The sequence below is a fragment of the Emys orbicularis genome, chromosome 9 (assembly GCF_028017835.1).
Source record: "Emys orbicularis isolate rEmyOrb1 chromosome 9, rEmyOrb1.hap1, whole genome shotgun sequence".
Lineage (NCBI taxonomy): Eukaryota > Metazoa > Chordata > Testudines > Emydidae > Emys > Emys orbicularis.
Window position 1 is genome coordinate 81367367 of NC_088691.1, and position 26597 is coordinate 81393963.

A 26597-nucleotide genomic window follows, 5' to 3' on the forward strand; every position below is an offset into this window, starting at 1 on the left:
GCCGAGTTCGGCTGTAAAGTTCGGCTCCCTGGCGGGGGGAAGTAGCTGTAGCTGTAGCTCTAGCTGCTGGGGGGGGGGGGCACTCTCAGGTCTTTCCCCCACTACTCTGAAAACTCTCTCCAACTTCTAACGCCGTGCTGTCACCGCAGCGGCGGGGTCGGGGTGTAAGTGGCATTACCAGAAACCCCCTTTTGTAAGTACTATTGGGGCTGTGTGTGAAATGACAAAGTTGTGCTTACTGCTGTTTCTTCGTAGTGCGGGGACTGAGCCTTTGCAGGATTTGTTGCTTCCTTCTTGCACTAGTGGTGACCCTAAGGAATTTGCTATGGATGGGGAAAGTGAAGTGGATTTTTCTAATAACAACATAACGCCACGGTGGAGGAGGAGATCAACCCCTCAGCTACACACCAAGAGCAAACCTAGACCCCAATCTTACCAGAGCCCCAATGGGGTCCTCTTCACAGATTTCCCTGTGGAAGACAGGGCTACATTCACTGTGACTCAGCCTGCTGAAACAATAGTTACTTCTCCAGTCAACAGATTAGTCCAAAGGAGCCTCTCCTCTTTTAAATCCAACATGGGATCCGTGCCAAATGGAAAAATAGGGTCTCCAGAGTATAAAGCTGTATCCCCGCAACTTTCTTCTGACCAGGCATCTCAGGTCCTGAAATTGGTTTCAGATAACTTGATAAGTTTTACAGCTAGTGGTACAGTAACATCACCAGATGACACACTGCTTCATCCAGTGATGATTTCCAGTCAATCAGCATTTATCCCAGAACATGAACAGACTTCTTTTATGCCAACTCCTGGGTCCTTACCTGGAAATACGCCTTCACTGAATAACAACACAATGGCTGTTTTGCAGTTACAATCCGACCAGCTTTCTAAAAACCCAGAAAAGGCACTTGTGGGGCCCTCACTGGTTTCCCAGACGGCTCCCTCACAGCAAAACTTAACTCTCCACAGACTGACATCTAATCAGAACCAGCTCCCAGAAAAACAGTCAATAGTTCTGAGTACAAATAGTCCTGCTGCGCTCAAAGTGGGGAAACAACAGATCATTCCTAGGAGTTTAGCTTCTGAGATAAAAGTGACAAACAAAACCAGCAACCAAAATGTGGAGACAAACAAAAGGGTCCTCAAGGTCCGTAGCATGTTGGAGATGCTTAATATGCCTTTGGTAGCTGATGGTGATGAAGAGACAGAAGGTGACCTGGATAGCCCAGGGGCATTGAGAAGAGGATTGAGGTCTACTTCCTATCGAAGAGCAGTAGTGAGTGGCATTGACTCTGACAGTTCTACAACTTTTAAGAAAAAAAATAGAATGTCCCAGCCAATACTCAAAGCTGTAGTGGAGGACAAGGAGAAATTTTCTAGTTTAGGAAGAATAAAGGTGAGTAAACAGGTAGATGAAACTTATGCTTTCTTTTGAATGATGCTGGCCACTTTAAAGGTAGTGATTAGCAGTCTAAGTATTTTCCATTAATGTGTTTGTTTTTAGTTCATTATTTACTATTACAAATGTCTCTGTGGTCTTTGACAGGTATCAATGGTCACTTAACATTTCCTTAATTTTACTGTAATGAAAACAGTACTTTTAAAGAACACCATTAATTTGAAACCTAGCCATTTTAAAACATGAGTTAAAGGTAATTTCCTATTCTACATTTGTCACTGAATCCCCCTACTGATTTAGTTTTTTTTCTTTTTTGTATTCATATTTACTTGTATTTAAAAATGTTTATCACACCCCTGTATATGTTTGAATAGGGGAGACAATGAAACTAACTTCACAAAGTGCTGCCTAATGCAGAAAGTAAATACAGTGGCAAAAAAGTAGTCCAACTAACCCCCCGCCCCCCATCTCTTTCAATTATAGTACGCTCACCTGTTACTTGTAAGAGTATGTTTTTAAAAAAAAAAATTCAGGTAGAAGTGAACTTTTTAAATTGACAGAGTCCTTTTAAAGTATCTTGAAACAACCTCAGGTGTATCCTAAAAGCAGAATGTCTTATTTCAGTCTTCCAGATTTAATCCTTTTTGAGTAATAGTTTTATTACATTTTCTCCAGCTAAATTAATTATATTATAATTATGCCACAAAGCCTTGCTAAAAAAATTGTAAAAACCTTTTATGGCTTGAAAAAGTGTTATATCATTGTCTTTTTTGTTGTATTTCATTTGCATTCTACCCTTCAAACATTGAGTGCTTTTAATAAATTGGTAGATTAAAAAGCTCTGCAGGGTGACTTGGAATTGTGCGGTAAAGCACTCCAGGCAAGGCATAATAGCTGTAACTAGTAGAATAATTATTAAGTGCATGACAGTTCTCAGGCAAACTAAAAATGTAGGGGCTGGGAGCTTTCACAGAAATTACACAAACAAGTAGTTTCAGTAGATCAGATTGTAGGCCATATCATTCCATTAGGTTTTTTCCTGCAGACCTCCCCCAATGAAAGCACTGAGGAGTTCTGCTTAAAATAGGATGACATTATATTGCCCTGTCTTTATACAGAGATGACTTTGTTGTTGTTGTTGCTAGTGTTTTGTTTCATTTTGGGGTAATTTTTTTTTTTTTTTTTGGACCAGTTAAACTAGTAGTATTGAAGCACATAAAGATCTAAAATGTAGTTCACCAATAAGTTTGTCTTATTTCAGAGGGCTTGTTATGGTCTCAGAAACTAGCTTACCATGGTGCTTTATGTCAGTTTTTTGTAGCGTGAAGAGAAGGAAAGCTAGTCACTCTAACAAGAACAATGTATACTTGATAGGATATCTGAACCAATGAAATGCGAGTTTATTGAACTCTTGTAGTGCTACAGAATGAAATAACTTTTAAGGTCTTTTTATTCAGTTTGTAGGGAAAATGCAACGTGATGAATGACTAAGCCATTAGAAGAAAGTCCATAGCAACTTTAATGACACATCTGTAGTGAAACAATAGTTGTGTGAATAATTTGCTAATTGTCAAAAGTTTATAAACTAGGCCTTGAGTTTATAAACTCAGTGCCTTAGATAATATTAAATAGAATAGCGTAACATTTGTTAAAGTCAGTGGCTTTGTGTTCTTATTTTCATGTTTCTTTTCTTTAAAAAAACATCCTAGAAGAAAGCACTGAAAGTACAAGGGACATTTGATGGGGAAGGTAAGCACTGGATTTTGTTGAAACTGGTTTTTATTATTTGAATGCATGTTCTGATAAAAATCTAAGCTTTCAAATGACCAAATAAATCTCAAGAGAAGCTGACTTCAAGAGAACAATATGTCAAAATACTGTAGATTTTTATCAAAGAAAAGCATGTTAGTTAACTGAAATCTAAAATCTTGAATTATTAACTGGAAATACTTTTAATAATAATACAACTTCCATTAAATTCTGTTTGTAGAATTGCTTAAAGAATAGAGAGAGGCAGGTAAACAAATACCTTACACTTGAATATAAAAAGGAACTATTTATATGTATTTGTGTATATTGTTTAAGCTTCAGCTCTTATAAAAACACTGTGGGATTTGCACAAAATAAAGCCAATTCCTGCAAGCTGATTTCAGTGGTCAGACCTCTTACATGGACTCCAACAGGGTGGATAAAAATCAATGATTTTATTTAAAAAAAAATTTTAAAATGGATTTTTTTTATTTAAATCAGATTTTTTTGATAAAATGCTTTTTGAGGAAAAAACTATCTAAGGATACATTATAGCTCGAAGATATCTCGTCATGGAATAGGGATTATAAATTCTAATTCTATAGTATGAGACAATATATTCATGTAATGTTTAAGAAAAGTTTTGTAAATGAGTTCCAATAGTTCATGAATTAGCGACCCAATCTTATGGGGTTCCACAGGCTTCTGTATAGATTATTTAGGTTAATCTTTCTATCTACCCAGTGGGACTCAGTGCTCTTTCTAGAAGATCCCATCAGAGATGCTTAGTTTTGCAGTTCTCAAAGGGTGGATTTGTGTCTCCAGATTTGCTTGTTAACCGCAAAAATGTTTTTAAATAAATAAATAATATATAGAGGTGAGAAATAACAGACCTCAACTCGATTGTCCCTCTGCAAATTTGTGTACACAGTCAATTCCTTATCTCTCTCTAAAAGTGCAAAGTTTCAAAAAGTTCAATGAATAGAAGATTGTTGGTGGCAGAATAGATCTGGACAAGGAGAAGAAGTCTGGAGATAAATGTGAGAAGCGAGGGACATATGCTTGTTTTGTTAAAATATTATATGTTTTCTGTTGAAGAAAAAAATCCAGAATACTTAACATTGTTGTTTTAGTTATATAAAACAATTTAAACGTTGGTCTGGTGATGTTCTCCTCCTAATACACCATGGCAAGAAAATCCTCCAAATATTAATGATTAACCTGTTGAACTGGAGATAGTTCACCTCCCAGTGATGTCATAAATATCTGCTTCATTTACCTTTGGAATAACCAAACAATCATTCATTTTCTCATATAGCTGTAAAACTAATCTGAAAAGTTTTTAAAACAAATCACTGTTTAAAAATATATAGTGTGTACCTTCTAAAAATGAAACCTACATCTATCTCTGAGTTGTGAAGAATATGTATTAAGGTTATAACAACCAACAAGAATGCACTTTTATGTAGAAAACCATGATTAAATCGAGTCTTCCTGACTAGTGATTTAAATCAATTTAATTGATTTAAATCAAAGGGCTATGCAAGTGTCAGGATTAACCTATGTGGATCAGGTTGCAGAATCGGGGGGCAAGGTGCCATTTTCTGGGGTTTAGGAATAAGCCAGCACTCACCAATGCTTAGGAAAATTATCCCTGCAGTCTAACATAATCCTTTCTTTCTCGCTTTGACCCGTAAGCTTGTAGTCTCGGTCATTTTTGTTTCCACTCTTCTCTGCTCCTTTGACCCTGATTTTTGATGAATTGGCTGTGTTCCCTCCTCTCTATTTTACAACCAAACATTAGTCCATACTCTTGTAATCTCTCCTGACTATGGTAATTGGCACTCTCTCTGCTTGCTCATCTTTGATCTCTCCCCAAGTCCATTCAAAACCTAGTTGCCATGATCATCTTCCTTTCCCACTGCTTTGTCTCCTATTCTTTTCTTACCCCTGGTTACACTTGGGGGGAGGATCGATCTAAGTTATGCAACTTCAGCTACGTGAATAACGTAGCTAAAGTCGACATACTTAGATCTACTTACCGCAGTGTCTTCACTGCGGTAGGTCGACTGCTGACGCTCCCCTGTCAACTCCACCTGTGCTTCTCGCTCCAGTGGAGTACTGGAGTCGACGAGAGAGCGCTCGGCCGTCGATTTATCGTGTCTTCACTAGACGCGATAAATCAACCCCCACTGGATCGATCGCTCCGGAGGTAAGTGTAGACATTCCCTTAGTTTCTCAGGTCTCATGCACTGTTTAAGCAACTCTTTGCTTTTGAAGCAGTCCACAAATATGCCCTGCCTTCATTTTCTATGATACCTCCTTACTCTCTCCTGATTCTATGTCAAGGGTTTTCTTCTGACTGCTCCCTTTGTCTCTGTTGATCACTCCTTACTCCCTATAATGGCATTCAGGGTTCAGTTATTGTAAGCCAAGCTTCCATCCTCGAAAAGTTTATAAAAATCTCACATATTCTTTGGAGCATGCTGGCTATAATGATCTTGGCCCACGCTATATTCTTACTATAATTCTTTGGATTGTAAACTCTTTGGGCAAGGTCTTGTTTGTTTTTTTTGGCAGAGTTCCCCTGTTACACAGCACCATATGCAGTTATACTATGTGTTTATGATTATATGATGTATGTACACACCTTATAAACTCTAACCCTTATGTACAACCCTTCAGCAGAAGCGCTAATGGACACAGCAGCTAAAGCAAATCTGACCAAACAGTTTGACAAAAGAATTTAGCGGATTCTTAAAGACTCACTCAATCTTTTTCACTTTCCTCCCTACAAATAATAGGTTGTCCAAAACACCTGCCCCATTTTTAAAGTATTGTTAGCCTTTCTCCTATAAAACATTTCTTCTCTTTGTAGCTTAGTTCCTGTATTTTGAGTTCCCTCTTTCCCCATGTGCTTGTGCTTAATATATATATGGCAAAAGAGTGTGAGCACTAGAAGAAGGTGGTTTCCATGTTTGTCCTCCTTCCCATGTGGTTTTGTTGCATTAATACTGGTAGCATTGAAGCACATAGAAGAGGAATCGGAATGCACATGGAAGTGTGCATGCCCCACATTTAGCACGTCTCGGAAGATGATGTTTGGGTGTGCCCCACAGCCTCTGTCTTGGTCAGTCCTGATTTTAAAGTTCTGAAGTCAAAATTTGGGATGATTTTTCCTCCTTCCACAGTGAAATATGAAGATAATTTTTTAAGGCTAACAGTGTAAAAATTGCCATTGGTAATAGGTTCTTAATACCTTTTAAAATGTGCATGAGATAATCAGACACCTGGATTATTGACCTTACTGTTCTGATTTGTTTTTTGTTTTTTTAAATCTTTAGCTAGTTATGACACATTGCACAACAAATTGGGGGGAAATAAAGCTGTTTTCCTCAACAAAGGACACATCTGTTCTTTAATTTAGTCAGAAGGCATCTTTTTAATAGTGGCACAGTGATCCATTGTTACTGTGATACTGTCCATCTTAAATAAGACACTATCTTTGTCTTTGTTCATGCAATTTGTGAGCACATCTACAATTTGCTTTATTTCATTGTTTAAATGCTACTTATAACTCTCTTGAAAACAAATGGCATAACTTTCTGGCAATTAATGCCCCTTTCTTATGTATTGTAGAAACTGCAGTATTGTATCAGAACTACAAAGAAAAAGCTCTGGACATAGATTCTGATGAAGATTCTGAGTCCAAAGAACAAAAATCAGAGGAAAGGATAGTTATTCAATATAAGCCTCTGAGATCAACATGGAGTCAGCTATCAGTGGTGAGTATTCAGTGGTTACATAGCCAAAAATATATTATGCAAGAATGTATATAAGCAAGGATTTTATCTGCCAGTGGCATTTTCTGCTTGAAGTTTGACTTCCAGCCCCTTCTCAAATGTAAAGTGTTTGTGGACATTTTATTAATACTCGGAGTTGTAATTGCCCCAAGTGTTACAGATATGGGGCCAAATCCTGAAGTCCTAACTCTGCTTTACTCAGATCTTACCTGCGCAAATCCCTCTTCTCTTCAAAATGATTTAGTAAGGCCTATTGGAAATGTCTGTTTGCTGAAAAAGACAAAAACCAGTATCTGTGAAGTGTTAAGATAAATTAAGTAACTATACAACAAAAACATAAGGAAAAATTAAATAAAGTGGATGACATGAAAAAGTGAGTGTGAGCTGAGGATTTAGTAATTTCAACTTCATTTGACTAGAAATGCTGGCCTTCGCTTGTGGAAGATAATCATTCGGTACCAGTGGAAATGATTGCTCTGGATTAACCTTGACTGAACATTGTTTGGTATTTATTGTCAATCAAAATAAAGGCAAGGTGGGTGGGGTAATATCTTTTATTGGACCAACTTCTGTTGGTGAAAAAGAATAGCGCAGTGTAGGCTCGAAAGCTTGGTTTTTTTCATCAACAGAAGTTGGTTGGATAAAAGATATTCCCTCACCTCTCCGATATTCTTGGACCAACCTGGCTACACCAACACTACAATCAAAATCAAGGATTTTTAAAAATGTATGTGTGTAAAACAAAGGATAGTGTATTGCAATTCAGCTTTACATTCTTACAAATGACTTGCAAACTTACATAATTTTAAAAAATGCAAATTAAAGGATATGCTGAATGCTCACAATCCAGATAAGAATTGCACATTTGCCATCTTAAGGGCCTGATCTTGCAAACACTTCCTATAGGACACAATGATTACTCCTCAAGCCTTGTCTATACCAGGATTTTAGCACTGGTGTAGCCACACCATGGTAGTCCACTAGAATAGATAGAATTTACATTGGTGCAGTTTACCCTAGTTTGAAGCATCACGTTCAAAATACCCAGACTTGCTGGAAAAACTGGTTCCGATTCTAGTGGGGTGGACATGGGGTGGGGTGGACATGGCCCTATCTTTAGATTAAACTGAGTTCTGTGTGTTTGCATTTTTATTCTGTGCATGGGAGGGCTATGGACAATCTTTAGATCAGGACCATACACTGTGACTGAACTCTTTTTTTCCTTTTCCTTTCTTTCACACAATCCTTGCTTTTTACAAGAAGACCATGGAGGACTGGAGGTTTACTCCCCTTGACACTGACTGTCCTAGAAAGTGGGTTGAGAAGCTCACTTTAACCTGAGAGCTCTTGTCCTTTGCATGGACAGATAGCTCCTGACTTTCAAATTTGAAAAGGCCATGTGTTTAATAGTTCACAAATGCACACAGTTCCAGATACAACTGGACCGTTAGGAATTTAACCAGATGTCCTCACATGCAAATACTTGTATATACAATCTAGGTGCATACCATTGTGGTAACTGCACATGCAAATTGGGTGCTCAGTTACACATGGTTTTTTGCATGTGACCCTAGGCTTTTCTGGTGACCGCAATAAAGCTCTTTAGTTCCTGTGAGACTTTTCATAAGTCTAGAGGTTTGCCTGGATGCCTTTAGTCAACATTAGGGTTATCATACATCCGTATTTTCCCGGACATGTCCAGCTTTTTGGTTCTTAAATCGCCATCCGGGAGGAATTTTTAAATAACTAAAAACGTCTGGAATTTTGCCATTATATTTTTCCCCAAAGAAGAGTTGATCATTCAAGAAAGAGAGTGAATGTTGATAACTCGAGAGAATGCCCGCTTTTTTCCCCCTAGCTCCCAGCGCTTGTGCTGCAAAACAGCTGTTTCGCGTGGCTGGGAGGGAGGGGGGAGGAGGGGGAACGTGGTGCAATCAGGGGAAGAGGTGGGGCCAGGGCCAGGATTTGGGGAAGGGTCCAATGGGGCAGGGAGAGGGCGGAGTTGGGGCGGGGACTTTGGGGAAGGGGTTGGAATGGGGGCGGGGAAGGGGAGGAGATGGGGCAGGGCCAGGGGCACGCGAGCACCCACCGAGGCCGGGGAAAGTTGGCACCTAGCCCTATGGTTCCAGACTGGTATGATCATTTTTCCATAGTGGCGATAGTGCAGTGTCGACAATTTCAGTGTCTTTTCTGAGTTCGTACCATGCACAGTAGTGTTTCCTCAAGAGCTCCTTATTTGATATTTTATTTTACTACCCCCAAACACAATGCCAAAACGAAAGTGTAAATTCACTGGAGAACTAAAGACAAAATTATCGTGTTTTCGAAGTGTTAGAGAAGAATGGGAAGCTGAGTGCTTGGTATGTAGACCTGATACTTACGTTCTCTGTGAAAAATAAAGGCACTAATGATTTACAAACTCACGTGGACTCAGACAAGCACAAAAAAGCAGTCCGAGAAGAGAGCTCATCAACAAAATTGACAGATTATTTTGTAAAATCAGGCAGCAAATCAGAGGATGCTGTTACTGCTAGAACCAAGACAGAAGCAATTGTTATCTCTGTGCCCGCACTGCATTCTGTTGATGTTGTTCTGAAAACATTTGAAGAAAATTACATAGTTTACTGTGGAGTTGCTACAGATGGAAGCAATCACGGTTAAGTGAAAATATTTCCAGTAATTATTCAGTATTTCGACTGGAAGAATGGCAGATTGAGGTCCAGAACATACCTAATGAGACTGCCGACACGATTGCTCATTACATAAAAGGAACGCTTGAAAAAAATGGTTTGTTCGAGAAGTGTATTGCATTTACAGGTGACAAATGCAATACAATGTTTGGAGGACTCCGGCGTGATGAAGATGGAAAGAATGTGTTTGCAAACTTAAAGAAGTTGTTGCAGAAGAGAACATTAATTGGTGTGGGTTGCCCAGCACACATTTTGAACAACTGTGTTCACCATGCAGCAGAAAGAATGAACTTTGACATTGAGAACATTATTTTTAAAATTTACCAGTACTTTCATATGTACACTGCCCAAACTGAGCGGCTGAAGGAGTACTGTGAGTTTGTTGATCCTGAATACAGAACGTGTCTTGCTATGAGAAAGCAGCTATGGCTGTCATTATTTCCAGGCATTACAAGGCTGATACAGATGTTTTTGGCATTGAAGTCATTCTTTCTGTCTCAGGACAAACCACCCACAGTGCTTAAGAATTAAGTGAGATTTACCTCTGGCACATGCATTCACTCATGAGTGTATTTCAAACTTGCATCCAAGAAATCGAAAGGGAAAGCAATTCTATCGTGGAAGTGCTGAAAAGTTTGAACTCGGTTCACGCTATTCTTCTTGAACGCAAGACTCACAACTTTATGTCCCTGAAAGTTAAGGGACTACTGGCACAAAAGCGCATGGAAGGAATTGAAGAAGTGTGTGACAAATTCTGTGCTGAAGTAGGTAATGTGTACAGCAGATGCTTAGAATATTTGAAGAAGTGGTTTAGACCCCTGGAAGACTTCTCTTGTTTCAGGTGGATTACCCTGAGTGAGACCCCGAATTGGAGTGATGTGGAACCTTGTATCGAGTACCTGATCGATAAGGGGGTGCAAATTGATGATGTGAAGTGTTTTGATCAGGTCAGCAGCCTGAAGAAGTCTACAGAAAGTTGCAACAGTGATGAAGAGTTCAGTAATTATTTGCTAGCACACCAGAAGTGGACCAAATATTTTGAGAAATCCAAAAACATTGAGTGTCATTCAGAACTGTTAAAGATTGCACAGTTCTTCTTTGCTATTCCTTCTCACAATGCAAATGTAGAGCGAATTTTTTCACTGATGCAAAGCCAGTGGACAAAGGAAAGGAACAACTTGAATGTTGAGTCGCTGAAAGGAATTCTACTTATACAGTACAACTTCTTGTAAAGACTTTCATGCCTTCTTAAAGAGCAATCAATCACTGCTGAGAAAAATGCGATCTACAGAGAAGTAAGTGTGGGCACATGAGGAGAAAGAAAACTGAAGAACTGGTGAAAGGAAAGGACTCACTACATATAAAGAAGTACAGTAAACTTTAAATAATTAAACTTCACTTTTGAGGCCATATCAGTTTTTCTTATATATATACTCAATATAGACAACATGTAGCGCACAGCATATATAACAGTATAATAACACATTAATACAACGCGAGTTGGTAGATACTGGTGCAAATACCCCCTCCCCATGGAGTGTCCTCTCTTTTTGAATGTTCAAATATGGTAACCCTAGTCAACGTTACCCTTCCCCCACATGTGCATCACACTTTACAACCCCCTCCCTTCCCCAAGGGGCTGCATTTCAGTGTGTTGTATGTAATGTGGTGACTTTTTGCTAAATATTATTTATTTTGCTGCATTTCTTTGCTTCTGCATTAAAAACAGTGACCAAAGAGTTCATGATTAATAATGAAATATGAAAGGAACAAATGTAGATGGTAAACCTGGGAATTCTAACCACTAGCCACAGGTATAGTTTCACATTCTTATGTTTTGTGAGATTACCAGACCAGTCTTTCTAATGCACATAATAGTTTTGCACCTCGTATGCAGAGATTCTTTACTTTTTTTTAAACATATTGATGATTAATTCTCCTCGATTTTTGGAGGCATGGAAGATGGAGAGCAAAAAATTATTATTTGCTGTTTGTACTGTTGATAGTACTTAAGAGCTCTAGTTATGGACCAGGACCCCATTGTGCTAGGTGCTGTATAAACACAGCACAAAAAGGTGGTCTCTGCCCCAAAGAGCTTGCAATCTAAGTACGTTTATAGGCATTTCTATGAATTTTCCACATGCTTTTGTATGCGTCGGAAGAAACTCCATGGAGGAGTATTGAAGAGTTTCCTTTTTATGATCCTATCAAAAGGATGAGGCTGAGTTTGCAGTGCCAGCAACGTATGCTGTGTCTGTCAAAGCAATGAGAGCATTCTAAATTTTCTTATACTGGTAAAAAAGGAAAGGCTCATTCTATAGGAGGAGCCTTCTGTTTGTTTTTTTGTAGGAATATGGTGAATTGGCTGCAGGAAAAACTCTTGACTTCACTTGGTAGAGGTTTGTTGCTTATGTAAGAGCCTGTTTTTTGCTACTCTAAAGTGGATTAGTTAACAGTAGTAATCAGTATCGTTTTCACTTTGTTTGGCAGGTGGTTTATTTCTTTGACTCCCCTTCATTTCCCAGGAGTAACTCCAAAATGTATACAGAAAAGGGACAGTTTCTCTGATCTTCCCCTGGCCACTCTCACATGGTTGGTTTCTGGGCATAGCTAGAGAGTTACAGACAAGCAAAGTTGCATCAGTTTAACTACAGGTGTTATTTTAAAATCAGTTTAGTTAAATCAGTGCAGAAAGATGTGTGGCCACTCTTAAACTGATACAAACTTGGCTTGAAACAAATTTTAGCATATTTTAAGCAAAGGTTTAAGTTAAACTGAAATAAGCCATTATAAATAAGTGTTTGGGCACTGATTTAAATGATGTTTAAACTGTTGTAAGTGAAACCAGTGCAAATTCTGTGTAGACAAGGAAGGGTAGTGGAGACCCATCCTTATTGCAGTCTTTCATTCAGCATGCACAGTAGTTCTTCCTCAGAAGTGACAGGAAACCAACTAAGATCCAGCTCTTTAAGTCAGCACCACGATATTACCAGCAACCCCGTGGAGGTGTTTATATGGGGGGAAAAAGGAACAATTAATGCTGAATTGGTAACTTCAGGATTTTTTGTCTGGTGATAATAAGAAAAAGTTAGAAGTTCCACGATTTTGTACCAAATTTAATCCTCTGAATGCTGCTTTTTGTGGTTTTTGGATGATGTCTATGGAGTGGGAAAGTTTTTTGTTCATTGCATTCTTAAGCAATAACAACATCTTTTCTATATATGAAGTCAAAAAGGATGAGTTTGGATGTAAAATAAAGAGGCCACATGTTAACAGGTCAAGTTGTGTGCCTTGACAACTTGAACTGCTGGCTGTTCACACCCTGAAGCACTAGCTGTTAAGATTCAATAAAATCCTACTTAGGCTGTAAATTTTGTAACAGCTGTCTTACTGATGTTGGCTCCTTTGCAGTTCCAGGTACTGTAATAGGAGTAGTTCTACCCTTATGTGCATTAGTTATAATGGGTTAAAGTCTTCATTAGTTTTGTACTATGGACGGCTATATAGATGCCTTTGTGATTATAAGAGTACCTTGTTTAAGTACTTAGAAGTTCGACTGACTTATTACACAGATTTCATTAACTGGCAATGTAACAATTTTTCTGTATGAATCAATTTAAAATGCAGTCAATGCAATAAAAGTTTTGTTAGTACTTTAAAGAAAACTCCAGCAACTCAGGTTCATATTTTTCTTTAGCAAATTGAGAATTTAAAGTAATTTTAGTTACAGTAGTATCTCTTCCAACAAATGAATATTGTGCAACAAAAGACACATGTCTATATGTTTTAGGGTTTTATCTTTTCATTTGTGTAAATAATTAGGAGGCTGGAGGCAAGAGTTCACCTATTTCTTTGTTACATTCATGATGCTAGTGTGATAACCAAGCCTCGTCTCTCTCTCTAGTTCTGTGAGCCAGCTTCTTTAAAGTATTACTTTTCATTATTGGATACCTATTATTGAGTATTGCCTATTACAAAATAACTGCTTTTGAACATTTATTGGTAATTTGTAGTGGCACCAGACATAGCATAAAAAAAGTTTGATTTAAATTAGAGCTGAAATGCCATGTTTGTAGTGAATGGTCACCTTACATAACCTGTTTCATCCTTCACCCCCAGCACAGCAGACCTTGTACCAGGTTGTTTGCTTACCCTTCTTGACTTGATTTCGTAAGTGGGGGGGCGAGGGAGGGGAGGGGAGTACTGGGTATTTGAAAACCAAGCATAGCTCCTGTGAGATGACACACACTAGGTCTCAAAGAGCCTATGTTTTCAGTTCTGTGGCAAAGCTAGATGGTGCAGTGATGTATTAAAGAACTAAATGCGAGGTTGTCCAGTAAATCATGTCAAAGGTAACTTTAGACGTGCAGAACTTGGCTAAACCAGCTATGCAGGCTTGGGCTGAGGTCAGCCTTTTCATTAGAACAAATATGAAACTGAAGGTAATGAGTCAGTTACTTAGGAGTTATAAGCAAAATCTTCCTGGACAGTATAATTAGTGATTTTAGTGTTCCCATCTTCTTGCTGCACATATGCATGTGAAAGTAACATTGAGCTTTGAAGATTATTTTAAAGCTCTGAAATGTCATGGCATTTAAATCTGTCTTGTTCAGATTCCTTTTCAAGACCCACTTCTATCATGATGATGGCTATAAGACATCATCTAACTAACAGTGAAGTAGGAGGTCAGTTTGAGAAAGCGCTTGATGTTATCTCTCTTCCCCTGCCCCAAATCTTCATTTGTCGTTTGTCATTTTAGATTCTGAGTTCTTTGTAGGTAGGTTTGTCTTTCGCTATTCTTTTGGATAGTGCCATTTCAGCCCATTGTAGGTGCTGTTGCTATATAGATAATAAAAAAGAAAATTACAGCTAATGCAGTGTATTAAAAAGGTTTGTTTCTCACTTCTCTGTGCTTTACTTTCCAATATTTTCCTCATTCAGTTATTTGATCACTTAACTATTTTGCCTAAGGCTACAGCCCTTTTACTGTTAATCACTCTGCTCGCTCTTCTACCCATAAGCTAGATTTTTGCAGAAAAAGATATTGCAGAATTAGAGAGGTTCAGAGAAGGGCAACAAGAAATGATCAGGGACATGGAAAAAAGAGATTGAAAAGACTGTGATTGCTTACTCTAGAAAGCAGACTAATGAGAGGAGACATGATACAAGTATATAAAATAATGAATGATATAAAGAAGGTAGATCAGGAACTTCCGATTTCCCTGTTTCATTATATCAGAACAAGGAGACATTCAATGAAATTAAAAGGTAGCTAATTCAAAATTGATAAAAGGAAATACATATTTTGGCTTGCTACAGGAAATCATTGAGGCCAAAAACATCATAAGATTAATTTATATGGATATAAAGAATATCCAGATTTGTTTTCAAGATAAAAATGTTGGAAGAGATATTAAACCTCATGCTTCAGGGTTTGAGCCAACCTTTAACTACTAGGAGAACAGGATGAGGCCTAATGTCTGGGGTAGACATCCCACATTTACTTACTGCAGGGTTCTTATACCTTCCTATGATGCATTTGATACTGGCCCCTGTTAGAGATAAGACAGTAGACTAGATGGATCTCAGATCTGATCCAGTTGGGCTATTCCTGTGTTTCTTAACTGACTATGACCTGGGGAAGTCCTGCTCCCAGACTACTGCACAGCCTAAAACACCTTCTCCAGCAGATGCAGTGAAGCAGAAACTGGAATGGTGCTAGAATGTGAGCTGGACAATTGTATGGGTATGCCAACCCACGAGACTGCCAGCCAATTGGATCACTAGTTAGTGTCTCAGTGGTCCCATCGCTTTCAGCCTATTGTTGCCAAAGCATCCCTGCCTCATTGCAAAGTGGAAATTGTATTGTCCTTCTGAGAGCACAGAAAGTAGTTCTGCACTCATTTTGGTCCCTGCCCTGCTCCCACTGAATTCAGAGAAGTTCTGCCATTGACTTCTGTGTGCACAGGACTGAACCACTTGCCAACAAGAGGAATTATCTTTGTGTTCATATACCCATATTTAGCAAAATAATTATAACACAAAACTGCAAATTTTGAAAAATTAATGCAGAAAATGCTGTAGCACCATCACTGGAAACTTAGTCACTTGTATTAACAGGAATTATAGTAGTGGCTCTAAAACTTTTGTACTGGTGACCCCTTTCACATAGCGAGCCTCTGAGTGCGACCCCCTCCTTATAAATTAAAAATATTTTTTTATATATTTAACACCATTATAAATGCTGGAGGGAAAGCGGGGTTTGAGGTGGAGGGTGACAGCTCGCGACCCCCCATGTAATAACCGTGCGACCCCCTGAGGGGTCCCAACCCCCAGTTTGAGAACCCCTGAATTATAGCGATCTCTTGTAAACGTTCATAGGTACTTCCTGCCTCTGCACATTTTTAGCAAATATTCAACAGCATCAAAAAAAAAAGAAAAGAAAAGAAAAGTGGCCCAACCTTTCCTAGTGATTTGTTTTATTCACTTTATGGTTGCTAATTAAAATAAAAAGCCTACACATTCCATGTCACTAGTAAGGCATAGCGCGCTCTCCTGTTCACAGCAGATCCCCAGCTGCTCGTTGAGGGAAACATTCAGCTACAGCCCTTTATAATAACGAACACGTATAAAACACTTTTCATCTTCACAGACTTTTACAAATACTAAGAGCAGATTGTTTCTGTGGAGGTACAGGAAACTGTGGGTAGTGTTTGGAGTGCACTCTGTTGACCTTCCTTGCCAGCCCCAGGACCCAGCCATGAGTCCCCAGGTGCAGATGGCTGACAGGGAGCATGCCTAGCAGGAAAAGAGGAGGTCCCAGTTGGACCCAGCCACTAGCTACATGCTGGCATTGGGGGTCAGTACAGTTTATGGAAGAAGGTTATAAGTTCAAGTCTTGAGGCTGGAGGAATTTACACTTCAGAGCATTGGAATAACATCCTCCTCTCCAACCTCATCCCACACTGTTTATACACCTAATTCTTGTCTGGTCCCAGTAGTGTTTCCCTCCCAATATCTGATCCCTTGCTCCAAACCACAGTCATTATGAGCCCCACAAAATCTGGACACATGATCAGACCTGGTTTTCCCTTTGTCCCTCAGAATTGCATCTGCCCCCCCCCCCCATTATCGTCACAGTAGTCCTCCTACAGAAATTTGGTTTCCTTTCTTCCATGTTCCAGCCTTCCTCCGTGTCTTTCTCCAGAAGACAGTGGCAGAGTGTTGTCCACACATAGTAATACTTTCAGACTCTCTGCTTACTTCTTCCACTCCCTGAGATAGCAGCATGCAAAAAAACCCAACCCTGTCCGTTCTCTCCTGAGATTCCTCGTCTCTGTATATGGATCCTGGCCCAGAGAAGCATTTAGTTCCAAATTCATTAACCAGCTCTCTTCCTTTGGAAGGAAGAGTATCATTATGCCCACGTTGCAGACAGAGGAACTGAGACACAGAGAAAGGTGAAGTAATTTGCATGCACAGGCAAGGAGTCAGTGCCAGAACTGGGACTGAAACTCACTGTGACTTCCAGTCCAGTCTCACCTAATCCAATCTCAAGGGTTTTCCCCCCATTTTAAATTTATGCTTTCATTGCAGAGGAACTGAAAAGATTAATTTTCCATTTTGTTTTCTAAATTGAGTTCATTATCTTACCTATATCTGAAATTGATTCATTATTATTTCTCAGGATTTTGAATAAAATCTGATTTTTTTTTTCCAGTCCTTCATTTTTTAGATAATTTGTACCAAAGATCTCTTAGGACCAAGTTTACTCTCTGAAATTTATGGCCAGCATGCGTACATATGAAAACAAGTTGAGTCACTGGCTGAATGTAGCTATTGGCAGTAAGTCTAGAATACTTTCGAAATTCCATAGGCTGCCTCTATGGTGAAGTAAATACTATGACCCATTATCAAGGAAGTAATAGAAGAAACAAAGAGAGCCATTTAGGTGCATATTTACCCAGGTTTATAGCAGGCAATACCATGAGTGTGTATATTTCTGTCTCTGTTTAGATATTTCCTGCATCGCGAGAACCGGGGGGAAATGATCTATTAACTAAGGGTATGTCTACACTACGAGGGTAGTTCGATTTCTCTTAAATCGAAAATGTAGAATCGATATTGCAAAGTCGAACGTGTGTGTCCACATTAAGGACAGTAATTCGACTTTGTGAGTCCACACTAACGGGGAAAGCGTCGACATTGGAAGCGGTGCACTGTGGGCAGCTATCCCACAGATCCCGCAGTCCCCGCTGCCCATTGGAATTCTGGGTCGAGCCGCCAATGCCTTCTGGGTAAAAAAAAAGGGTCGAGGGTGCTTTTGGGTACTTGTCGTCATCCGTCCGTCACTACCGCCCGCCCTCCCTCCCTGAAAGCGCCGGCGGGAAATCAGTTCGCGCACTTTTCCGGTCACTGACAGCGCGGACGCCACAGCACTGCGAGCATGGATCCCGCTGCGACCATCGCTGCAGTTGTGGCCCTTGTCAACGCCTCGCAGGTTATCATCCACCTTTCCCAGAGGCAGATGCAGATAAACCAGGCGAGGAGGCTACGGCACCGCGGTGAGGGCCTGAAGTCTGAGAGTAGCACAGGCCTGTCAGAAAGCACGGGACCCAGCGCCGAGGACATCACGGCGACAATGGGTCATGTGGATGTTGTGGAACGGCGATTCTGGGCACGGGAAACAAGCACGGACTGGTGGGACCGCATAGTGCTGCAGGTCTGGGATGAATCCCAGTGGCTGCGAAACTTTCGCATGCGGAAGGGGACTTTCCTTGAACTTTGTGAGTTGCTGTCCCCTGCCCTGAAGCGGAATGACACCCGGATGCGAGCAGCCCTGACTGTCCAGAAGTGAGTGGCCATAGCCCTCTGGAAGCTTGCAACGCCGGACAGCTACCGGTCTGTCGCGAACCAGTTTGGCGTGGGCAAATCTACCGTGGGGGTTGTTGTGATGCAAGTAGCCAACGCAATCGTTAAGGTACTGCTCTCAAAGGTAGTGACCCTGGGAAACGTGGAGGTCATCATAGATGGCTTCGCCGCGATGGGATTCCCAAACTGCGGTGGGGCTATAGATGGAACTCACATCCCTATCCTGGGACCGGAGCACCAGGCCAGCCAGTACATTAACAGAAAGGGCTACTTTTCAATGGTGCTGCAAGCACTGGTGGACCATAGGGGACGTTTTACAAACATCAACGTCGGATGGCCGGGCAAGGTTCATGACGCTCGCGTCTTCAGGAACTCTGGTCTGTTTAGACGGCTGCAGGAAGGTCTTTACTTCCCGGACCACAAAATAACTCTTGGGGATGTTTGGCGTGGGCAAATCTACCGTGGGGGTTGTTGTGATGCAAGTAGCCAACGCAATCGTTAAGGTACTGCTCTCAAAGGTAGTGACCCTGGGAAACGTGGAGGTCATCATAGATGGCTTCGCCGCGATGGGATTCCCAAACTGCGGTGGGGCTATAGATGGAACTCACATCCCTATCCTGGGACCGGACCACTAGTCCAGCCAGTACATCAACCGAAAGGGCTACTTTTCAATGGTGCTGCAAGCACTGGTGGACCATAGGGGACGTTTTACAAACATCAACGTCGGATGGCCGGGCAAGGTTCATGACGCTCGCGTCTTCAGGAACTCTGGTCTCTTTAGACGGCTGCAGGAAGGTCTTTACTTCCCGGAGCACAAAATAAGTCTTGGGGATGTGGAGATGCCCACAGTGATCCTCGGGGACCCTGCATACCCGCTAATGCCCTGGCTCATGAAGCCCTATACTGGCGCCCTGGACTCAGAAAAAGAACTTTTCAACTACCATTTGAGCAAGTGCAGAATGGTGGTGGAGTGTGCCTTTGGCCGTCTCAAGGGGAGATGGAGAAGCTTACAAAGGTAGTGAATTCCTCCGAAACATAAATGTAGTTGTGAACAAAGAACATAGTTTTTCTCTGTGAACAAGACCATGCACCACACCTATCACATGCGCACTCAGGACAAGGTCAAATTTTCGGACCTCGCCTTCAGTGCCTGGGGTTTTGCACTGCCGATCTGGGAAGCGTGGCAGGACACTGTAATCTCTGTAGCAGGCAAACATGGTAAGCCGTAGACTTGTGGCTGCTTAAAACTTTAGTAGTACCACTGGCCTCCTTTCACATTGAAAGCAATGCCAGTCTCTGCTGCCAGCAATCGGCCAAGCATGAACTCTGGCCCTGTCCCACCCCCTCGCGGATGTCCCAGGGAAAGATCCCTGTATGCTGCCCCTCTCCCGCCTCCACCGTGTGGCTGTAAACCAGCGGTTACAGTTCTGTAAAGGAACTTGCAAGCAGTCCCAATACTAACAGTCCCCTACCTAATTCAAAGCAGGTCATCATGAGTGACATAACTATCCTGAGGATCTCGGACAGCGAGAAGGAAAGGATGCTTTGGGAAAGCCTGCAAAGACCAGGGCCCTATGCCGCCATGCTGTGCAAGGCAATGATCCCGGAGTACTTGCTTGTCTCCTGGCGCGGGAACGTCTCCTACTTCGGAGGACCCAGTAAGGCCGCTCTCCCCAGGAACCTGATGAACAGGCTTTCCCATTACCTGCAGGAGAGCTTCGTCGAGATGTCCGTGGAGGATTATTGCTCTATCCCCGGACATATAGACCGGATTTTCATATAGCTGCAGTGGCAGGGACTAAAGAGTGGAGCAGCTTGGGCAGCAGAATCATGCACAACCGGACACTGTTAGATTTTTTTAAAATAGTTGGAACTGAATACTTAAGCGCCCAGGGTAAAGAAATCATGAAGCACACATTGTTCTTATTCTTAATATTCCAGTTTTGTTAAAAATAAATGTTTAGATGTTTAAAGCACTTACCACTTGATCCTTCCCCTGAATCTGTGTCCGGGTTAAATGCTGGGGAGGGTTGGTAGGGGATCTCTGTAAGGGTGATGAAGAGATCCTGGCTGTCGGGGAAATCAGCTTGGTAAGCGCTGTCGACTGCCTCGTCCTCCTCATCTCCTTCCTCATCTTCCCCGTCCACTAACATGTCCGAGGAAGCGGCCGTGGACAATATCCCATCCTCAGAGTCCACGGTCAGTGGTGGGGTAGTGGTGGCGGCCGCACCTAGGATGGAATGCAGTGCCTCGTAGAAACGGGATGTGTGGGGCTGGGATCCGGATCGTCTGTTTGCCTCTTTGGTCTTCTGGTAGCCTTGTCTCAGCTCCTTGATTTTCACGCGGCACTGCGTTGCATCCCGGCTGTATCCTCTCTCTGCCATGGCTTTAGAGATCTTCTCATAGATCTTTGCGTTCCGTCTTTTGGAGCGCAGCTCGGAAAGCACGGACTCATCGCCCCACACAGCGATGAGATCCAAGACTTCCCGATCAGTCCATGCTGGGGCCCTCTTTCTATTCTGGGATTGCACGGCCATCTCTGCTGGAGAGCTCTGCATCGTTGCCAGTGCTGCTGAGCTCGCCACGATGTCCAAACAGGAAATGAGATTCAAACTGCCCAGGCAGGAAAAGGAATTCAAATTTTCCCGGGGCTTTTCCTGTGTGGCTGGTCAGAGCATCCGAGCTCGGACTGCTGTCCAGAGCGTCAACAGAGTGGTGCACTGCGGGATAGCTCCCGGAGCTATTAGCGTCGATTTCCATCCACACCAAGCCTAATTCGATATGGCCATGTCGAATTTAGCGCTACTCCCCTCGTTGGGGAGGAGTACAGAAGTCGACTTCAAGAGGCCTCTATGTCGAACTAAATAGCCTCGTGGTGTGGACGGGTGCAGGGTTAATTCGATGTAACGGCGCTAAATTCGACATAAACGCCTAGTGTAGACCAGGCCTTAGTTAACCCAAGCTGAAATCAGATTACTAATAGCAAGGAATTGTTTACTATTAGATCATAAAAATAAACATTCAATATTCTGCACTCTCACATAGTGTCCTGCATTTTCAGTTTCTTCTAATGCAGCGGTTTTCAAACTGTGGGGTCATGTAGTAATATTTGTTGTCAGAAGGGGGTCACGGTGCAATGAAGTTTGAGAACCCCTGTTCTAATGATTCCCAAAGTTTAGCTCATAGTAGCACGATTGGTGAGACTGTCTATGATGCCTTAATATGGAAGGTTGACGTTTTTATTGATAAACACCAGGTTTAAATCGGATTTGTTTTGTTTGTTTTTTAAAAGGGGTTATTGAAATGTTTTACTTGTGAAAAAAATTAGATATTCATATAGGCCCACGTTTTCAAACTTTGCTGACTAAAGTCACGTTTCTTAGTCTGTATTTAGACATCTAATTAGATGTGGCTTGATTTTTCAGAGGTGGGTTCATGCTAAAGCCTGGAAATTTGCACGCAAACTGCAGATATGAAATATCCCAGTTTGCATATTCAAATATGCATTATCTTATTAAAATAACGAACCCAAATTGCATATATGCAGCACAAAAGCACATCACTGTTTGTTATATCATCCCCATTCCAATGATATTCCACCTTCCTCTCTGACTTTCAGCACCTTGTATGTCATTTCACCCCTACGTCTTTTCTACATATAATTTCAGAGGGGGAGGTAGAGAAAGAAAAAGTTGATGATGATGATGATTTAACTTTAGATTAGACTGGTGGGCTATGAAAGAGACTGAAGGGAGGAGGGAGAATGGATGGTGCAGAGCTTAAAAGGGTTGTGATGGGGCTGTGAAGGGTAGAATGTAGTGGGGGATGCTGGGGCTGGGAGACAGAATTAGAGGGGATAGGCAGGAGTTGAGACTGAGTGACTGGGGAGCAGGATGGGGAGGAGTGGGAAAGGTGAGACCAGGCGAAATTATAAATTTAATATCCACTTCAAGTGAATTTGTGATGTTGGGTTCTTTACCATATGATATGTATAGGGCTCCTCCAGCATCAAATTTTAGTCAATGAACAATCTCTCTAAAAAAAGTCATGGAGTGAGAGAGAAAATATTTAGGGACAAATTTTCAAGTAGGCCTCAGAAGTTGCATTCAGGTATGTTTTGTGTGTATGCAAGTTAAGTAATTTAATTTTAAAAATAAACATCTGCATGCTCAAATACTTGTGTGTGCAAAATCTGCAACTTAATTTTTAGCACAAAACTTGAATCCTTGTTTACTTGGATATTGTATAATGTAAAAGAAACTGTTTTCCATAAGGATATTAAATATTAAAAATTGTCTTTTAGGTGAAAAAGAATGGACTGTCTCAGACAATCAGTCAGGAGGAAAGAAAGAGGCAAGAGGTATTCTTTAAGTAATAAATTTTTAATTGTTGATTATTTAGTAATATACAGCATGCCTGATTTGATATTTTGTGCACTTCCTTTATGTACCTGTCCATAAGGGGGACAACTTTAGTTGCATCCTAGTTCCATTCTCTGCTGCCCTATAAACTGAGCTGGATTTTCTCCCTCACTGTGACTCCTTTGTCATCACCAAGAGACAGTGAAACCAACTGGATCTCTCTAGCATGTGAATCTCCAGCTTGGTAGCTGGGATGACCCCTGTGCGCTCTTGGTGGTGTGGTTGAGGCAGGCTGTACTCCAGTGAACTCTAGCTGATGGATGATTCCCTAGAGGTCATAGCCAGTCAGCTCCTCTGCACTATGCTGGGGCAAGCATGGAACCAGCTCCAGAATCAGAGCTGCAGCTAGCGCCTTGTGTGTTATCCCTTCCACCCTCTAGCAGAGAATATAGGCCATTATCTCTAGATTGTGTACACAAGATTTATAACAGTCTCCTTCTCTGCAACTCCTCCGTCCCCTTAGATTTCTTGTCTGCTCTTTGGAGGATTTTAATGTATTTCATTATTTATGGATGAGGAGAATCCCAAGAGACATGACACGTCACTGAACAAGCCAGAGATTCTCCTTCTGCCTGTTGTCATCTTAGTGGACACTTGTGCTACACCCTCTGTTTTTTTTTTCACTTTTGGGCCTGGGAGAGGGGCCTCCTTTTCATCCCTTTGAATTCCTCAGGAGCCATCACTCCAGCTTCCCTGAAGTCAGATCTACATATACTTCCTCAGAGAGAGCAAGTCCTTTGTGCCTTTCAGGTTTAAAGCCTTTAGATTTAGCCAAAAGATGTCTTGCAAGCCTCAGGTTTTTGTGGTTTAGTGCTAGTGTTTCAGTAGAGGCAGCTTTTACAGGAATGGAAAAGAAGTGATCATAGGATGCAGCTATGCCAGCAGTTGGTGTTTTGTACACCATTCTCATTGTGTGTATAGTTAAAACTTAAAAGCCTATTTGTTAGGTAAATTTCTGTAACACACTATCAATATGGAAACTTTGGAAAAATTTATTTGTTTGCTGCTGTTGGGTGGGGTTTAACAGGAACAAGATTTTAAACTGAGGCACCACTTATAACTGTGATTAAAGTTAATATGCTAAGTCTTTGTGTATATTGTGTCCAAAGGAAATACTTCTATAATTATGATGCTCTAAATAGTAATACTTTTTAATACATTCACTTCCCTTCAAACTATCATCGTTTTAATCTTGAATTCATGTACTTCTGCAAACTACATAAAACTGCAGTTCACGCCTGTTTGTTAATATTTTCATGAAGCACTCATTATCTATTGTGATACAGACATCTGCTCATGCTGATGCAATGCAAATCAAGTCTTTCAGACTTTTTTTCATAGAAAATCTCCTAAGTTGACTATAAAGTAGTAATTGGTAAATATGATCTCAATCTTTCTCTCTCCATTTCTGTTTACTGTTATTACTGCATATGTGAGCCTAAGATTATCTTGATTTGTTCTGTCTGTCATGCTAAGTGTTTTGGGTATAAAGTGGTATTATACCAAAACTTGTTTGCACTTGCAGTCATCACATAGCAGATATTAATAGCAAATTGGCTTTAGTTCTGACTTTCAAACACACTAGTATGGCCTTGCAATGCTCAAACTGGACGAAGTCAATGAGGGCTCTCATAAAGATCAGAAACAAAGAAGCTCCTCAATAATACAGTGAAGGCTAGGCTCGTGTGTTCCCCTATGTACAAAAATGCACAGATCAGAACAAATTAGTCATGGAACTCTGCAGCTCTCTTTAGGCGAATCTTGTCCTGGTGAGTGCAGCTGGAGAAAACGCAATGTAGCCAGGGTGAAGTTAGAAATACATGTGGTGAGCAAAGGAAAATGGCCAGAATGCTGTGTTCAGACACCCTTTGCCCCCTACATCAGCCATATAAGTATAGCTGACCAACTGCCATAGGCCGGCTAGCATCTGGCTATGTTCTGTAGACCTCTGGGGTGGAGGGATACATCAGTCTGGGATATAATGTTGTTTTAAGTGTCATTAACTTTATACATCTCCCTGTACTAAGACATGCACTTTTACAAGGATCATGCTGTTTAATGCAGCTGTTATATGGCTCCTGATACGTTCCTGGTCACATTCCTTTTTGTTCTGAGTCTGCTGGCTATACAGGTATCTTGTGGAGAGAACTGAGAATGGCTAGCTGTGGGGAGGGGACATCCCCCCACAGTCTGGCACCTGAGGCGCCCTCATGGTAAGGCCAGCCTTGCAGTATAGACATACCCTTTGTCTATTAGTCAGATTTGAAAAGGCTGCATCTTATCTTTCTTTTTTTGGCATTTTACATCTAAAAGTAACAGCAGTCACAAAATTTTAAACTTGTATTGGCAAACTTAGTCTGGATGATAAATTCTTCTGTTGTAATTTATACCATAACTCATCCAAAACAAAACAGTTGATTGTAAGTCTGTTTTTCCTACCGTGCAGGCTATATTTGAAGTAATATCATCTGAACATTCATACTTGCTGAGCTTGGAGATTCTGATCCGGATGTTTAAAAATTCCAAAGAACTGAGTTTAACAATGACCAAAACAGAAAACCACCATCTTTTCTCCAATATTGCTGATGTCTGTGAAGCGAGCAAAAAGTAAGTGTATTGTAAAGGACAAAACCCTTTTTTATTTTCATGAAATTCTGAGAGTGGTTGTTACCAGCAGAAATAAATTACTATGTGCACTATATTTCATTACTTTAGTAGGAAGCATCTTTACTTGATTTTTGTAATAATAGAAAGAAAAAAACAAATCTATTTTTCATTAAAACCAAATGGTCTCCAATGACAAATACAAAAGGTTGACATTTTATGCTTTAAAAAGAAAAAAAGACTAATGCATTCAGATGATAGATGGTCCCGTTATATTTTAAAATAGTAAAATACATTTTGCAGCAGTTCAGAATAAGTAAAATACAATAACTAAAGCCTAAAATTGTGGTACTTCAGTTACCTTTTTAATGATTGACAAGGAAATGAAGTTGTTCATTGTTTAAAAACAACAAAATACGTTTGAGAAGATGGATTCCATAATAGGTGTTGTCGAGTTATGGTATGTCACCAGTTATTAGCAACAGATTTATTGTTGCCTTACTATAACTCTGTGCCAAGAGGAAAAATGAGCTACTAAATAATACATTAAAACTTAATGGAAATCATTTTGGGAAGATGTCAAAACGGGGGTTAATCTTCTTGAATATTTTAAGGCATTAAATAAACATTCTTGTTTTTTAAAAAGGAGATAAAACTTTTGAAGTACTTAGAAATGTGAAATAAGAAATATCATGAGTGTAATTAAGTCAAACCAAAACAGCAGAAAAATATTTCAATGATTCTTTTTCCGTGAATTGAAGAGGTGCTGCAGAAATGACTTCCATGTTTATCTTGCTTATATAGAACACATACAAATATGTGTGTTTGGGTTGAGGAGGAGGGAGATTTTTTGTTTGTTTGTTCATTCTTTAGTTCTTGGTCCAAATTTCGTCCTTATTAATCCCAGTCCTGCATGGAGTGAAATGAAATCAGTACCAAATTAGTCCCTTTGTGTTTTGAGGTTGCCAAGAAGATTGACAAAACAGTGTACTATGGAGTTGGAAATGAATGCATAGCTATCTCTTTCTTTTTTCTATTAAACAATACATTTTCTTTTTTG

General features: G+C 40.6%; 1 protein-coding gene across 1 annotated transcript in view; it reads left to right on the forward strand.

Annotated features, from left to right (window-relative positions):
- The first annotated feature begins 262 nt into the window (after nt 1-262).
- The window catches only part of ARHGEF26 (Rho guanine nucleotide exchange factor 26), a 117978-nt gene continuing 91643 nt past the window's right edge, over nt 263-26597 (forward strand). Inside the window, exons 1-5 of the mRNA XM_065410870.1 lie at nt 263-1396; nt 3109-3148; nt 6788-6933; nt 22816-22872; nt 25380-25540. Of these exons, the coding sequence (XP_065266942.1) occupies nt 326-1396; nt 3109-3148; nt 6788-6933; nt 22816-22872; nt 25380-25540 (1475 nt within the window). The 5' untranslated portion in view covers nt 263-325. The remainder of the gene's footprint in view (nt 1397-3108; nt 3149-6787; nt 6934-22815; nt 22873-25379; nt 25541-26597) is intronic.